Source organism: Cajanus cajan, chromosome 3, assembly GCF_000230855.2.
Source record: "Cajanus cajan strain Asha chromosome 3, NIPB_CcT2T_4, whole genome shotgun sequence".
Lineage (NCBI taxonomy): Eukaryota > Viridiplantae > Streptophyta > Magnoliopsida > Fabales > Fabaceae > Cajanus > Cajanus cajan.
This window is the reverse complement of record NC_138519.1, coordinates 3,948,011-3,963,885: the sequence shown is the minus strand read 5'-3', so window position 1 is coordinate 3,963,885 and position 15,875 is coordinate 3,948,011. Positions and strand designations below refer to the sequence as shown.

Here is a 15,875-nt window from a genome sequence, read left to right as displayed (position 1 = left end):
AAAAGGTACGAATGAGAAGAAGAATGAAAATGGAAAGGAATGAGATGGGTTTGAGAGAGAGAAAAGTTTTTTGTCCACCGTTAGATCCATGTGAGGGTCTACAAAATTTCCGTAGAGAGGCTGCAGAGGATCGGAGCCCGCTCTCATTCAAAGAGACCATACTTAACTACTTACTTGTGTTCCAGTTCGCTCCATCTGATTCTCTTTCCGGTAACGGACACCGACGGCGACGGACCACCGTTTTGTGGCGGCTGGACTTCGACCTGACTCGCCGGAGTGTTGGCAACCTCCGGTGAGGAGTGTTCCGCCTGCGACGCGGCCACAGCCGGAGTCTGTTGCGGCGGCGAGTGCTGTTGGACGGTTGCGGACACCAGAGGAACCTGATTCCGGCGAATTGACGGAGTGTGGGGAGCGTCGTTGCGTTGCGGCGGTGATTGATCGGTGAGATTCAAAAATTGGATGTGTGCGGCGTTCATGTTCTCCATCAGCGTCATTGGAGCGGCCACATCGCGCAGCTCAGGAAACGTGGCGAAGAGTGTCTCCGCTTCGTCTTCGTAACTCTTCTCAGCCATTCTTGTCTTCGTACAAATTCTGGCTTTCAACTACTCCTCTTTATACACTTAATCTTTGAAGAACAAGGCGCCAAGTATAATACATTCATTAAATTTTAGGATTTTTTTGTTTTAATATCTGATGATTGAATTTAACCCCATTTCTTAAATTTTCTCATATGTCAACGAATTTATAATTAGTTGTTAGGATTTTCATCATGATTATTCTTATTTTGGGTAATTTCCTATAACGCTCATTTTATTTCCATAATTTCCTTTCTTTTCTAAACAGTTTTTCAATATAGTAATTTCCTTTTTCCTGAGATGTTTGGACTATTGAACGGGGTCCAATTTCAAAGTAAAAGTAGTTCTAATTTTCTTAAAATTCAAACATGAGTTAAATACAATAACATATAATAGATTAGATTATTAATCCATTGTACGTATCTTATAGTTAAATGGTTAGTTAGTTTGTTAGTTTTTGATAGTTTGGATCGAATGTTGTTTTAGCTTTACTTGTTGCTTGTGCGCATCGTTACCAGTATCTTACGATTCACAACACGATTTTTCACGATGTATATAAATACGATTTGTCTAGTCAAGTTATGCGATTTTTCGGTTTCTGTAATTTGATAAATGTTATATCTTGAAAGTTTTCAATTTAAGTTCTCAGATTCAGAACATCTATATTCTAAATGTTATCTGAGGTTACTCATCAATCAGAAAATGCAATGACACCCTCTAGCTGAACATAAATAGAGATATAGGCTTATTCTTTCAGATTAGATAGTCTTGCATTATGTCTAGTTGTCTATTCAATGTTTCCTACTCAAATGCAAGGGGGCTACTCTGGATATGTTAAGTTCATGCAAGAACTATGGAAAGTAACAATTTAAAAAATCATTTTCATTTAAATGGTTGGTTTTCTTCTTCTTGTCTGCTTTCGCTGTCTATCAACAAAACATTGTATAACACTTGGTATCGTAATGTCTGAGTGCAGGTTGTAACAGTGGGAGTTCTTAGTGGATCTGACCTTGTTAAAGATATCTGAGCAACATGGGAAGACAGGTTAGCTATATAACTCTATGGTTTCTGAGAGCATAATGTTAAACATCTTGGAGGCCACTTTGAGAAAATTGACGTTATATTATACTAAATTGATTTCATCTTGTATTTTCTCTTTCTTTTTCTTGTGTGTTGTATCCCAGCCTCTAAAACTTGCTGTCTGAGATACATTGATGATTTCAATGAAATTCACTTTTTTTGGTGACAAAGTTAATTTATAAGGTTTGTCCATAGTTTATGATGCAAACTTAAATTGTTTAGTGAACCACTCTAAATATGTTTGCCATCACAAGATAGGTCCTTTTGTTTACTATTTAATCTGATCTTTTTAGTAGCTCCTCGTGTTTTCTGCCAAATTGAAAATCATTCTATTTTATTAAAGTGCCTTGTTGCTTGTTGTAATAAGCTAGTAGCTGGCAATTTGATCTAGTTCTGGATGCTAACATGAAGTCTCTTAAAGAGTTAATATACTATTTGGTCTTGAAGGTTTTAACTTATGTTGTTTTAGTACTTGAAAGTTTTCATCTACAAAAATCAGTCCATTGAGTGGTGAAGTCGTTCATATGTTGACAATTTGGTGGCATAAAATTGTTGCCACCAAGTTGACACTTTCACAGACCAATTTGCGTAGACATGCACTTCGAGGGACCAAAATAATACATCTTGCCACTTTAGATGACCAAATTATATATTAATTCCTCTTAAATATTCATTTAAATAACAGACCAAAATGACAATGTTTTGGATTTTATATGTATATTGAAGGCCATCTCTAGTAACTATAAATCTCTCTTCCCATGAAATTTAGATCATTTCGACATGTCATTTACATGAAATTAAGATCATTTCGATATCTCATTTATTATATTATGAATACATTTATTTATTTTATATCATCATTGTAAGATTTGATCACTTTTAACTATTATAATATTTGATGAACTTATTTCTCTTTATTTGAATTTTTTTTATTATTTTTGTGAAATTAAAGAGCCTTTTAAAGCTTCTAGCAAAAATAAATAGTAAAAATTAGAATATGTAAAATTTTTATTAAAAAATATTTGTAAAAAAATTAAAACATGTTTATTTAATCATTGGAAATAAAAAATCACTTTTAATTTTACATGTAAAGTCAAAATATATTTTATAAAAATCATTATTTATTAAATAATTATTTATTAACGGATAAATGTTCAAACTATTATAGAAAAAAGAAAGAAAGAAAAATTGCCCCCTCCCCTCCCCTTAAGTAGGCTTCTGGATCTGTCATGACCCAACCAAAACAAATCCATGGGACTCCTAAAAAGTAAATCTTTTTTATTGTAAAAATGATAGATGATCACAGAAGTTTCGAATGTAATTTGAATTTCTATTTTTGTTGGCACTTTTATTGGTGTTTAATAAGAAGCTTATCAAATTAGTTGTTAAATTTGATCTAAGATCATTTTGTAGTTTATGCTATTTGATTTAATGTGCTAGGTAAGAACGCATAAGAAAATGAGCCCATCATAGACGAGAAGACAATTCTTAGTTGTTTCGTAAGCACATCTGATAAAACAAGATAAATTCTTATATCTCTCGTATACGTTTGGTTAACATTAAAATAGGTATAAAAAAGTTTAATTTTAATATACGAAGATTAATTGTATTGTCAATTATTTTAAATAATTATTATAAAAGCTAATAATATTTGATTATGCATTATACATGACAACGTACGCTTAGAAAATAGTGTAAAAAATATATAATATAAACATCCATTGGTAAGAATATAATAATATATATATTTTGTTTTGAAAAGGAAAGACTCATTAATTCTTGAAATATATGTTCCGCAATATATGGTACCATGTTATTATATGTACGAGGACAACGGATATCCATAGAAACTATTGTCACTGTGTGAGCTACTAAGTTGGCTTCTCTTCGTGTGGCCAACTTTACGATTTGACATTATAGTAAGAAGATTTTAACTTTGTGAAATAATAAGAATGAAAGAATACAATAAAATAAAAATAAGAAACTTTAAATATTTCACGCACATTAGCGATGACAAAATAGGTTAAGCTTGGAAGAATAATCCACCTAGCCTTCCAAAATATGTAGGACAAGATAACACATTCAGCTTGTTAGCTTTTTTTTTTTTTTTTTTTTTTTTTAATGTGTGATGTATTGAAACTTGAGTGTTAAGTATTAATGTATAATCAACATTTGAAAAAAAAATTGTTACATGCTTAAAGGTTAGTTTAATATTAGGAAGAAAACTTTAAATATAATTGATTATAATTTTAGTTTTTAAAATATAATTATTTTTTTTCTAAATAACATAATAAGAAAAAATATTTTTGAGTAGATGTAATAGATTATTAATATACTTTAAGTCATTTAACTAAATTTGTTAATATGGATTAGAAAATAAAAATTTTGATTTTTTTTAAAAAATTGGTAAGTAAGACAAATTGATCTACTTTGTCACTCTTAATCACACATGTTATTGATATCTTCGTTATTACCATTATCATTATTATTGTCAACATTATTGATATCTTAATTGCATTTATCACCATTGCATCATTATTACCATTGTTGTAACCATGCTATGACCATGTGAGGTGTTGACGATAATGAAAAACATGATAGTGATAATGATAACAATGATAATAGTGATAATAATGATAATAGTAATGACAATGAGATAATAATGATAATAGTAATGGTTGTAGTAAAGGTGCTAGTGGTGTCCTAGAGAGAGGGAGAAAAAACATAACTTTCTTTAGTGGTAAGAAATACACTATAATAACAAGATGAGATAGGTAAAAAGAATAGGAAAAATTTATCCTATTTGTGTACCAAACAACTAATTATAGTAGGATAGGATAATTATATTATCATATTATATCTTAGTCACCATACGTTAGTGAATTTTAATTAAATTCTACAAAAAAAAAATAAAATTAATCAACATGCATTATGAATGTAAAATATTGATTACTTATATATTGTATTGAAAGATATCTATATGAAAAGATAACTCTATTTATATTCTATTTGTATTTTTTTTGTTTGTATTAAATTCGTTTTAGTTAGTGATCTTGATTCAATTAATTCTTTCTTTCTTGGTGAACAACTAGCACTAGTCTTATATTATTTTATCTTTATGGACCAAGAAGAAAGAGAGCTCAACGACAAGAGGATTATAACATGAGAGGAGTAAGAATGTCAACCTTTTTCAAATATATAACATGAATTCTAGAAATACAATGTGATTGGACGATTTTTCTCTTCTATCTTTCTCCTCATCTCGTAAAAAGAACATTTGATTCAAAGAAGAATCAACATTTTCTTCTATGTATTTGTGTGAATTTATGTAATTATATTTCAATTCCTTCTTGGTAATATTATATACTAATCCAAAAATTATAATAGAAAAATAATTCATAAATTACACGAGGAAAGAAAAAGAGAGGTTTGAGATGATTTTTTAATCTTCTGTGACTTAATTAATTAAAAAATCATTCTTGCTAATTTTTTTAAAATAATTGTTATAAATGTTGTTGAACTAATTACATCATCATATGTAATAATTTATTATTAAATGACAATGTAAAAAAATATTTGCATAATTAGTGTATATATTATTAATCCAAAACAAATAGTAGTAAATATAACATTTTTTTGGTTTGACTTTAATATATTATCTTCATAAAATTCCGTTCATCTTAAATATGTGTTTTAAAATAATTATTATAAAAATGGATATTTTTTAATTATATGAGAATTCAATTTTTTTAAAAATTAAATCATTTTTTTATTTTTAATTAAAAATTACCTCCTCAAGTTGTAATTCGAGCAATTTATCTTTTCAAATTTCAAGCATTTAGAATTTTTTTAGTTAGCAATTTTTTTTCTTATATGAGATCTTTGATAAGTTGATATTTTACTATTCACTTTATGGTTTGTGGTAAATTTACTTTGAAGAGTCAAAACTCAAAATAATTATTAAAGGAATAGTCGATCATAGTGGGAGTCGAACCCACGACCTTCTGATCCGAAGTCAGACGCGCTAATCCACTGCGCTATACGGTCATATTTTATTTATTATTAATTTATTTGTGACACATCTACCCATATAATGTTTTTTACAAAATATATAGCCAATGTTTCAATTTAACGAATCCAACACAACCTTCATTTAATCTATTGGGTTGACTGGTTGTGCACATTTGATTATAAATTTTTTGACCTCATATTTCTTTTTTATATAAAAGTATATATAGATTTATTAAAAAAAAATATATAAGATGGATTAATTTGACTTAACTATTTTTCAAACTTTAGTCAATTGATTTGGATCGAATGATCCATTTTTACATGCCTTCTAATTATTCCTATAATATATATATATATATATATATATATATATATATATATATATATATATATATATATATATATATATATATATATGCGCGTTATTATACAAGATGACCTAATAATTTTTTTAAGTTCTATAATGATAGAAACTTAGAAGGAGATTTAAAGAGTACACAAATTATAAAACATGTCTCTATTATTAAGTTTTATTGAGAGATAATACCTTCATAGGTTCCTAAACTTTTTTTTTTATTATTTTAAATTGTCTCTAAAATACTTTTTTATAATCATGTATTGATCCCTAAACTATAAAATTTATGATCTAAGTTCTGTTTTTTTTTTCATTTTGTAATTAAGTCCTTGAGGTTAGGAGGAAATAATGTACTTCATAAACAGAGCATTAACCCAAAGACCTAAATGCAATAACTAAAAAAAATATTATAAATTTTATAGTTTAAAGAATTATTTAAAAATTTAATAATTCACGAATCTATGAATATATTAAATATATATAATTTAAAAATATTTTTCTTTTTTTCAAAGATCAATGAGTTCTTGATGAGTTCATATAATATCCTAGAATGTTTCATTCTTCTCTTTATATTCACATATTTGATGCTCTATTTGATTTTATATATAAACAAAAAAAAATATTTAAATTTTTGAGCAAAAATATAAATAAATTTTAACTAATACAATCTTATTTAATATTCTAATACAAAAAATATCTCTAAAATAATTAATGAGCTCTCAACTCAACATTGATCTGAGCTTTGACAATGACAAAGTTTGATCCAGCTTGCACATACTATTGGCATAGTTTTTGCTAGTGCCAAAAGGGAAAGTGAACATATAGATTTAATTTTTCTTCTTCTAATTCTTGTTTGGATTTCTATTAATTACTACTCTGACTTAGATTCTGTTTTGATTATGTTTTTCCAGCTATGATACTTTAGTTTAAATGTTTGATGAGAATCTTTTAAGCTTTGATACTGTGTTTTGCTCTAATACTGTGTCTTGCTCTTGAATATCATGCATGTTTTCAGGAGAAGTCACCAATGCATTTGTATTTGACTAATATTTTTTATAAAAGTTCTGATCATCTGAATGATCTATCTAGAACAAGATAATACAAGCTTTGATAAATTTGAATTTTATTTGCTCAAACATAATATAGAAATGCTCTAATATATATGCTTAAATATGTTCAAAATTCATATACTCTAATATATAGTCTGGATAAATGCTCGGATATATTAGTTTATCACAAATGTTATATTATTGTTTGTTTGATAGATCTAAGAAAATTTGACAAATTACGTGTCATAAGAAAAGATTTGATTTTTGCAATCAAAATTGCTCATATGATTTTTTCTTCAAATCTTATATATATATGATTTACATCAGTCTAATAAAATATTTTAATCAAAGTATGTTTTCTCCTTTAATAATACCTTCAGTTTTGTAATCAAAACCCTTTCGAAAAGATTAAAATTCATTTTGTCTTATCAAAGAAAACCTTTTTCAAAATAAAACAAGATTGAATCTTTTAAAGTATGCTTGTTACTATCAAAAAGGGAGAGATTATTAAGTCAAAAGACGATTTTGTATCTTTAATGTTTTAATGATAATAAACGAAAGATTTTATTATTAAAAAGAAAATGAATTTTCTACAAAATATTGTATATTAGACGAAGTGAAAAATTCATATCACCTATAAGATGAAGAGAATCAAACAAAGCATACAATCTGTCTCTTATGTATAACTCTTTATTGAGACTAATAATAAATTTCATTAAGAGGAGTGCTACAACCTTCGAAAAGTATCCGAAGCATTGGCCGAAAATTTAAAATATTAATATTTTTTAATAATTTTATTATTAAATAATTATTTAAATTAATATTTTATAATTTAAATTAATTTTTTAAAGATTCGAAACGTATTTCGGAATACATTTTCGAAGGTTGTAGAATTTTTCATTTCATTAAATATTTACCCCTAAACAAATCAAACAAGAAATATGTTTCAGAACTCTCAAAATCTGTTATAGAAGGGAAAGTCAAGTTATTTGTCAGAATTAAAAAGCAAAATCTCATATATCATGGAAAAAACTAAAAAAGGCTCTACAAGAACTGCTCTACGCTAACACTAATGGCTCTACATTGATATTACTTCTGCTTTGTCCATTTAGAAAGAAATTATGATAAATAATATCCTAAATCAGATAAGAGATACACACTTTATTAAAAAACATTTAATGTTCGCATTAAATGAAGCAACGATACTCTCTTTCCTCTAAGATCAACAGTGAAGATAGACAAAGCAACTTGTGAGTTCAACTCAAAATTATCGCAATAATTATCTTCTCTAAAGCTATTATATAAGGATCAAGCTTTCAAACAAATACAGAGATATACACATGCATACAAAGAAACAATCTCTATGAATTCTGTATAGATTATTTTGTACTTTCATTTTAGGTTGCAACATGTCTAGAAGATATGAAACAACCTCATAATCTCTTGTAACCTTTGTTGTAAAGGGTTAGCCTGAAGAGGCTTGTTTGAAAGAATACTTGTTATCAAGCTTGAAGAGGCTTATTTGCAAGAATATTTGTTATTAAGTCAGGAGAAACTTGTTGTTCAAAGAATACTCGGATAATTGTTTGAAGAGGCAAGTCAAATACTACTTAGAAATGAGTCAGAAGTGGCTTATTAAAAGAATACTTGTATCTTGTCTAAAAGATAGTAGAACTCAATCTAGTTGGATTGAGAATTAGACATAGTCTCAGTAGTTGAGATGAACCAGTATAAAATTTCAGTGTTTCACTTAACTCTTCTCTAGCCCTTCATCTATTAAGTTTTTATTCTCTTCATTGCTCAAAAGTGTGAGTTTTTTATACACACTATTCAATCCCTTTTAGTATGTGTCTTTACTCCACAAAACTTAATTAACTATCAAAGAAAAAGAAAAATCTATTTTTTCATAAAGGAGATGAATTAAACTCAAGCCAAATGTTAAGTTACATGCTACTTTGAAAAGGATGAAATTAAAGAAGAACAATAAAAAGAAAATTTTACAAAAAATAAAATAATGAGTAAAAAAATAAACTTCAAATTTACCTTTGCAAAGAATAATAATACATGGAGAAGAGCATGAAAACTTGATGATAGAAATGGACAAAAGAAAATGGAATAAAAAAATGAAGAAAAAATTGTTAGCACAAACCTAAAATCTAAAGAGAAAATATTGAATCTTTGAGGAATAAAATAGGTTTTCTGACAATATTTTTAGGTGAGGAGAAAATATAAGAAGAGAAAAATATTCATGAAGCTTGTTTCGGTTATACATGTCTCTTTAATACATCAATAAATCTCATCATCATCAATCCACCATATAAAGAAAAAGATTTAAATATTTTAGAGAGATTTAAATTTGATTGTGACATATGAGAGGAATAAGAGAAAAATGATGAGAATAAAGAAAGAGAAATTTGATGATGAAAGAAAAAAAAAATCAAATTTAATTTTTGAATTAATCTGGAGAAACAATGTGTACATTATAAATAGAAGGTTTTGTGTATTTATGTGCATTGCATATGAAAGTTGTCTGTGGTTATTAAAGATTTTTATTTTTTGAATTTCATTAAAGATTTTTATTGAATGGACAACGAATAATTCTTTCTTATTAATGATTGTGAGATGATATAGACAAATGCAAATAATATATAATTTTGTTTAGATTCAATAATAAATATATAATTTGCATGAGAGAAAAAAATGTTGCATAACTATAATAAGATTATATTGTAAAACTTATTTAAAAATATATTAATATTACAAAAATAATAATTTGAAGCCAATAAATAAAATAAATTAATAAAATATATAATTATGCCACAAATATTTATTCAATATAATATATATGAAAAATAAAATAAAAATATTTATGAAATTTTCTATCTACATTTATTTTAAAACTATCCAAAAAAAGATTAACAACTACAAAGTAAAACCAATCATAATTGTCAAAAGAATTATCGCAACTAAGTCAGAATTATACCTCCAGATAACAATAATCACCATCAAATATCATTTAATAAAAATTAAGACATACGAAAGGTGACTCAGTAAAAAAAAAAGAGTATAAAAAAGAATTTTATATGCTAATATTAAGATAGATGTTATATATATATATATAATGCTCATTGTAATATCATTTAAAAACAATAGTTTTTCTTTTTCTTATAAAAAACAAATAATTAATATAGTTCATAATTATTTTGGAGAGATATTTACCTAACAATTTTTTTTACATGAATTTATGTTACAATGTCTTATACGTGAAAAAAAAATTTACGTGAATTTTGTGAAATCAATTTTAATGTAGTTTTTTTTATATTTATTTTAAAATTGTTCATAGTTAATAATTAAATATAATTAATGTTTTTATTATAATGTTATGATTTTAGTTTCCTATAATTAATGTCTTTTCTTTATGAAACATTTCGAAGGAAAATAATACTTCTGACATTATTTGTTTAAAGAGAAATAATATTTGAGAAATTGTTTCCTTTAAATTCTGTTTATATTTATTATAAAATCATCCATAATTAATAATTAATATAATTAATATTTTATTGATTAAAAACCTAATTTGATCCCTTATAATATTAAAAAGTTTCAATTTAATTTCACTTTAATTTTTTGTTTTATTTTGGTCTCAATTTAATTAAAAATACCTCATTGTGGGACTTCTGTCCAAATTTAACTAACGAAGTTAACTCTTGGTCAAGTGGATGTCAACGTGAATTTACCTGAAGTTTTCTTCTTCTCTCTTCTTCTTCTACCGAAACCCTAGACCTCCACCAATTCTTCGAGAGAACTAATACTTTAAAAGTTGTTTTAGAAAAAATAATACTTCAGAAAATATTTATTTTTTTATATATATATATATATTAAAATTGTCATAATTAATAAAATCAATGTTTTATTATGAAATTTATTTAAAACATTATTTATATGGTTACAATTTCAATTTTCTATTATTAAATATTTTTAAGCCAATTTCCATTATAACTTTTTATACATGAAGTATTCTTAAAATAAATTTTGTGAAGGAAAATTTAACATCATTTTTCTTATTTGTATTTCATAATAGAATTTTGTTACGTGAGTCTTTGTTACAATTTCCTACACATAAAATATTCTTGAAGAAAAATTCATTAAAGAAATTTTAGCATAATTATATTCAATTAAAAATTTTCATAATAAATAATCAATGATTAATATCACTAATAATTTATAAAAACAAAATTATATTTAAAGTAAATCAAAATATTTGATTTAAAATTAAATTTAACTAAATTGGTAAAATTATCCTCTTATAAATATTTCTCATTTCGTTTCTTCTACTTTTCCACGTAACCAAACAAATAAAATAAATCACCCTATATCATTTATTCATGATACAAAATTTCATGAAAACATCACTAAAATTAATATTTCTTTCCATTCACCTTAAAGGACACCCACAGTGGAGCATTTCAAAATCATGTAATGTTCCTGGCCATGATGATGACATCCCAATGCAATTGCAGGGGCCATTCAGCATAAACAGCGACAACTATAAAATCTAGGTCCTATCAAATCAAGTGATAAACATAAATTGATCAATCAGTGATCTATCATCCACAAGTTAAATTATATAGGAAATGGAAACTTCAGAGATAATCAAAGAACCAATTCCACAGCAACCACCGTCAAATTTCAGGAAGATCCTCGTTGCCAATATTCTGAGAAAACTGTTGTCTCTTCAAAAGCAATCTAGATAACCTAAGAAACAACCAGATTGCTGTAAACAGTTGCAGAAAATAAAAGACCAATGAAATTATCATTGTCCAAAATAAAATCACTTCTTTTTCTTAAGTTGTTTAACATTTTTGGCATTGGCTTGTTCTCTGGTTTTGCGTTTCCTGGTGAGAGCAAACTCCCCAAACTTATGACCCACTTTTCCCTCGGTAATCTTACAACGAATAGTGGTTTTTCCATTGTAAATCTTGACACTGGTATCAACAAATTCTGGCAAGATAGTGGATCTACGTGACCAAATGGTCTTGTTTGACAAAAGATTTGGGTTCTTCTTCATCTTGTACAAGAATGCATCAATGAACGCTGGTTTGCGTGACACCAGAGGAGGTGGGGGAGGCTTCTTAGTGACAGTATTTGCTGCATCGCCAACCATTCCAAGAAACTGCTTATTCAGAGCCCTAAGCATCATTGTGGGCCTCATTTTTCCTAGTCAAACACAAAATGCAAACCATAAGATTGAAATACAGAAAATCACACCAATGTGCGGTCATTTACACATATACTAAAGGAAACGGGATGCATTTTTTGCTTTAATTATGTTTTATCCATTCAAACATAGTGACTAATATTAGGAGAGGCTTGGGGTTATGTATTTTGTGCCAAAATCATTTTTTCTTTTCCATAAAATAATTAAGAAACCAGTCAAATTAGTCCTTGAATGCTATAGAGTAGGTAACATTAGTTCTTGAATGACAGAAATTATGCTTAAGGTTCTAGAATGTGTATTTCTCAGGACAAATCAGCCTTTATATCACAAATCTCAGAGACTAATTTTACTAACAGAACACATATTGAGGAATTAATTTGACAATTAATAGTAGCATGTTTGGTTCCCTGTTGGTGCACTTTACAAAGCAATTAAATGTAAAAAAATAAAAAATAACTGAGTTGCTTTGAAGCCAATTTACATTTTTTTCACACAAAGTTCATTTCATTTCTGTAGGGATAAATACAGCTTGGTCTGTAATAAAAAAACTTGGGCACTATCATGGAATTGCAATGCCCCGAGCCAAATGATGGGTGACATAATTAGCTTGCCTCTTAATAAAACTTATCTCAAAGTTTGGAAAAAAAACTAAGCCATGTTTGCATGTATGCAAAATAGCTCATATCTCGGATAGAGCTGTTCAATTACCTTTAACCTCATCTATCACAGCTTTACAATCTAACTCTATGATGACCCTGTGATATCCGAATTCCATAAGCCAGTTGATTGTGATGTTTTGGGGGCACAATTTACCCACTACGATCTCCCATCTATACATACCAAAATTTATATTGGTGTGTATGGATAGGGAATTGTAGTGGGAAAGTTGCCGTTCTTGATTAAAATAACTGACTTGTAACAATCCTTGTAGCATCTCTGAGTAAAGCCCCACAACTTACCCACTACAATCCCCCATTCATACAAAGCAAAATTCATGTTGAGACCCATGGAAACAGACCATGAAAAATGGAAGCAATAAACAAAGAGGAGTTATGCAAATTTCACAAAGTTAGACTCCAAAACAACCATTCATAATTAAGGACAAACAAATTGAGGCTACAAAGCTCCAAACCTCAGATCAACAGTGAAAATTTCTTAATCTCAACACTGAAGCACTTAATCCATAAGGTGTCGATGTTAGTAATACACAATGAGAGCCCAAATTAGGTCACCAAAGCATATAGTATCCCCTAAAGGGGGTTACAACACAGCGAAAGATACTTGTCCAATTTCTAAGAGTTTCCTTCAAATTTTTCAGTACTATATTATTATGGTTTGATTCACAACACTGAGTATAAACTGTTAGTCCTAAGAACCACAACATATCCTTCCAGTGATAGCAAAAGTGTTTATACAAAGTATCACAGAACACGAAGTAGAAGAAGTCCAAAGAATAGGACCTGATCAGAGAATGGAACAGTGGAAATGAGCCACAAAAGGCTTATCGGAAATCGAGCAGCAACGGTGGAAGAAGCCTCCCTCCGAAAAACAATCACAGAATTTCTAAATCACCAGGGCAAAACAAAACCAATGAAGGAAAGGCAGAGCGAAGTGAAGTGATGAATCGTAGAAAAGCTTTACCATTTTGCTACCCGCATTTTCTTAAAATTAATAACAATCTATATATACTACATAGAAAAAATTTATCATCTGTGAAATTAATGTGTGAGTCCACAAAGATCAGATTGATATTAAAAAAAAATAAGAACATCATTTTACAAGTATTGATTGGTCGCAAGGTAAAAAAAATAAACACAATATTAAGACCTAACTATCAGGAACTAGCAGATTTATTCCTAAACCATAAATATTAGTCGAGAAAGAAAAAAAGGAACAAACGAAGATACGTTACATGAGTGCGCAACAATTTAACTTTGAACGGCACTTGTAGAATAAAAAACTGATCTAAGAATATAATTAATCGAAAAAGGTTTCTCAATCCAAATCAAGAGCAAAAAATTCGATAAAAGATAGAGTGCAGAATGTGTTAATTCCGATTGAAACTGAAGACTTACACACGCACACACACCAGAGACAGTGTGGTCGATTGAGACTTGAGAGAGAGTGTCGAGTTCCGATTTGCGGTGAAGGGGAGGATGCGCCGCCGTGGAAGAAGACTAACTTACGGCGGTGGGAGGAAGAGGCATATCGCGAGAGAGTGAGAAATTGAAAGTGCATTTTTCTGTTGTAATGTAACTTTTTTGTAATATAAAAATATCAAATATTTTTGGAAATTGAAATAATTTTACAAAAAAAAAATTATGAGATTAAAATAGTATGAAAAAATAATATTTCAATAAAATGATCAGAAATAATGACATTATAATGTTACGAGAGTGCTAATATATATATTGGTATTATTATTATTATAATTATAACTACATTACTATTATTAGTACCACTAGTATTCATATAATTACGATAAAATTGTATAAAATAAAATAAAAACATTAAGATGATACTGTAATAGTGAGATATAAAAGACTAATTAATTATTTTCATGAAATTGATAAATAATAATAAAAGAATTGTTGTATATGATAATTTATAGCTAAACCATGTTATTATTATAGAAAAAAACTAGAAATAATAAATTTTTTTATTTTTCTTAAATAAAATTAAAAAATATACAGATGCTATTGTATATAAGTTTAAAAGTATTAAGATGGCATTATATATAACTATATGAAATATAAAATACTAAGAAATTGGTTTAACAATTATAAAATATGCTAGTTACATCCTATTATCATAAAACATCCAAATTTCAAATATATAACATAAAAATAAGATTATTATAGAATCTCTCGATATATTTTGACAATTATTATTATTATTATATAAAATAATTTTCAACATAAAATAATAACAATATTTTTATATATATAAAGAATCTACTTTTTCTTTTTCATAAAAATTGTTTATTGCTCTCTTAATTTATTTTAGTCATCAAAACTGTATCCACTAGTTTTGTCATAAAGCATTAGTCTTAAATGACACTAATCACTCTTATTAAAATGAACAATGTGCTTAGACTTTGATTTAGTGAAACATTAATGATTTCTTTTTGTGTTAAATTAACAACTATCTTTGGTTGTGACAGATTTCAAATTACATGTATTCATTCTCATAGATTATCTAACTTGTTAGTGTCATTCCTATTTAGTAACTATAACAAGAAACACTAAAATTACAAATTATTGTCACAAAAATTATATTTCTTGATCTGTATTATTACTTTTGTGAGCTATGTTTCATCATAGAAGACATTGAGAAATGTAATTTTGACCATCTCTAACATGGTTCAAACATTAGGCTTTGCATATTGATCGTTTCCAACACGTAATTTATTAATCCTGCTTTTTACACCGTCAATTTCTACATATTTTTTTACACCATTATTTTACTACTTATTTTTCTTAATCAAACATTTCTATCTACACTTCAGTGTTTTTTTTAATAACCTATAATAGAAAATGACCAAATTATATATGTAAACTAACGATTAAATTACATTAAGAAAAATA

The 15,875-nt window shown here is 27.3% G+C and overlaps 1 protein-coding gene, 1 long non-coding RNA gene and 1 other non-coding gene across 5 annotated transcripts; 1 reads left to right on the top strand and 2 right to left on the bottom strand.

The window, feature by feature from the left end:
* On the top strand, positions 1-2,113 carry LOC114916848 (uncharacterized). The gene is made up of 2 exons (XR_003805461.2): positions 1-646; positions 1,552-2,113. It is a non-coding gene; the product is annotated as an uncharacterized LOC114916848 (long non-coding RNA).
* A 3,515-nt stretch (positions 2,114-5,628) lies between these two features.
* TRNAR-UCG (transfer RNA arginine (anticodon UCG)) lies at positions 5,629-5,702 on the bottom strand. The gene has a single exon. It is a non-coding gene; the product is annotated as a tRNA-Arg (tRNA).
* A 5,781-nt stretch (positions 5,703-11,483) lies between these two features.
* On the bottom strand, positions 11,484-14,537 carry LOC109813406 (small ribosomal subunit protein uS19m). Of its 3 annotated transcripts, XM_083070217.1 has the most exons (3): positions 14,364-14,537; positions 13,749-13,851; positions 11,484-12,287 (listed from the first exon to the last, which is right to left on the bottom strand). In XM_083070217.1, exon 3 carries the CDS (start codon positions 12,280-12,282, stop codon positions 11,902-11,904), a length of 381 nt encoding a protein of 126 aa, XP_082926343.1. In that variant the 5' UTR covers positions 12,283-12,287; positions 13,749-13,851; positions 14,364-14,537; the 3' UTR covers positions 11,484-11,901. The 3 variants fall into 3 exon arrangements, with proteins under 3 accessions (XP_082926343.1, XP_020233177.1, XP_082926344.1); XM_020377588.2 differs by lacking the exon at positions 13,749-13,851 and having other exon boundaries at positions 14,364-14,536; XM_083070218.1 differs by lacking the exon at positions 13,749-13,851 and having other exon boundaries at positions 14,378-14,536.
* Positions 14,538-15,875: the final 1,338 nt, after the last annotated feature.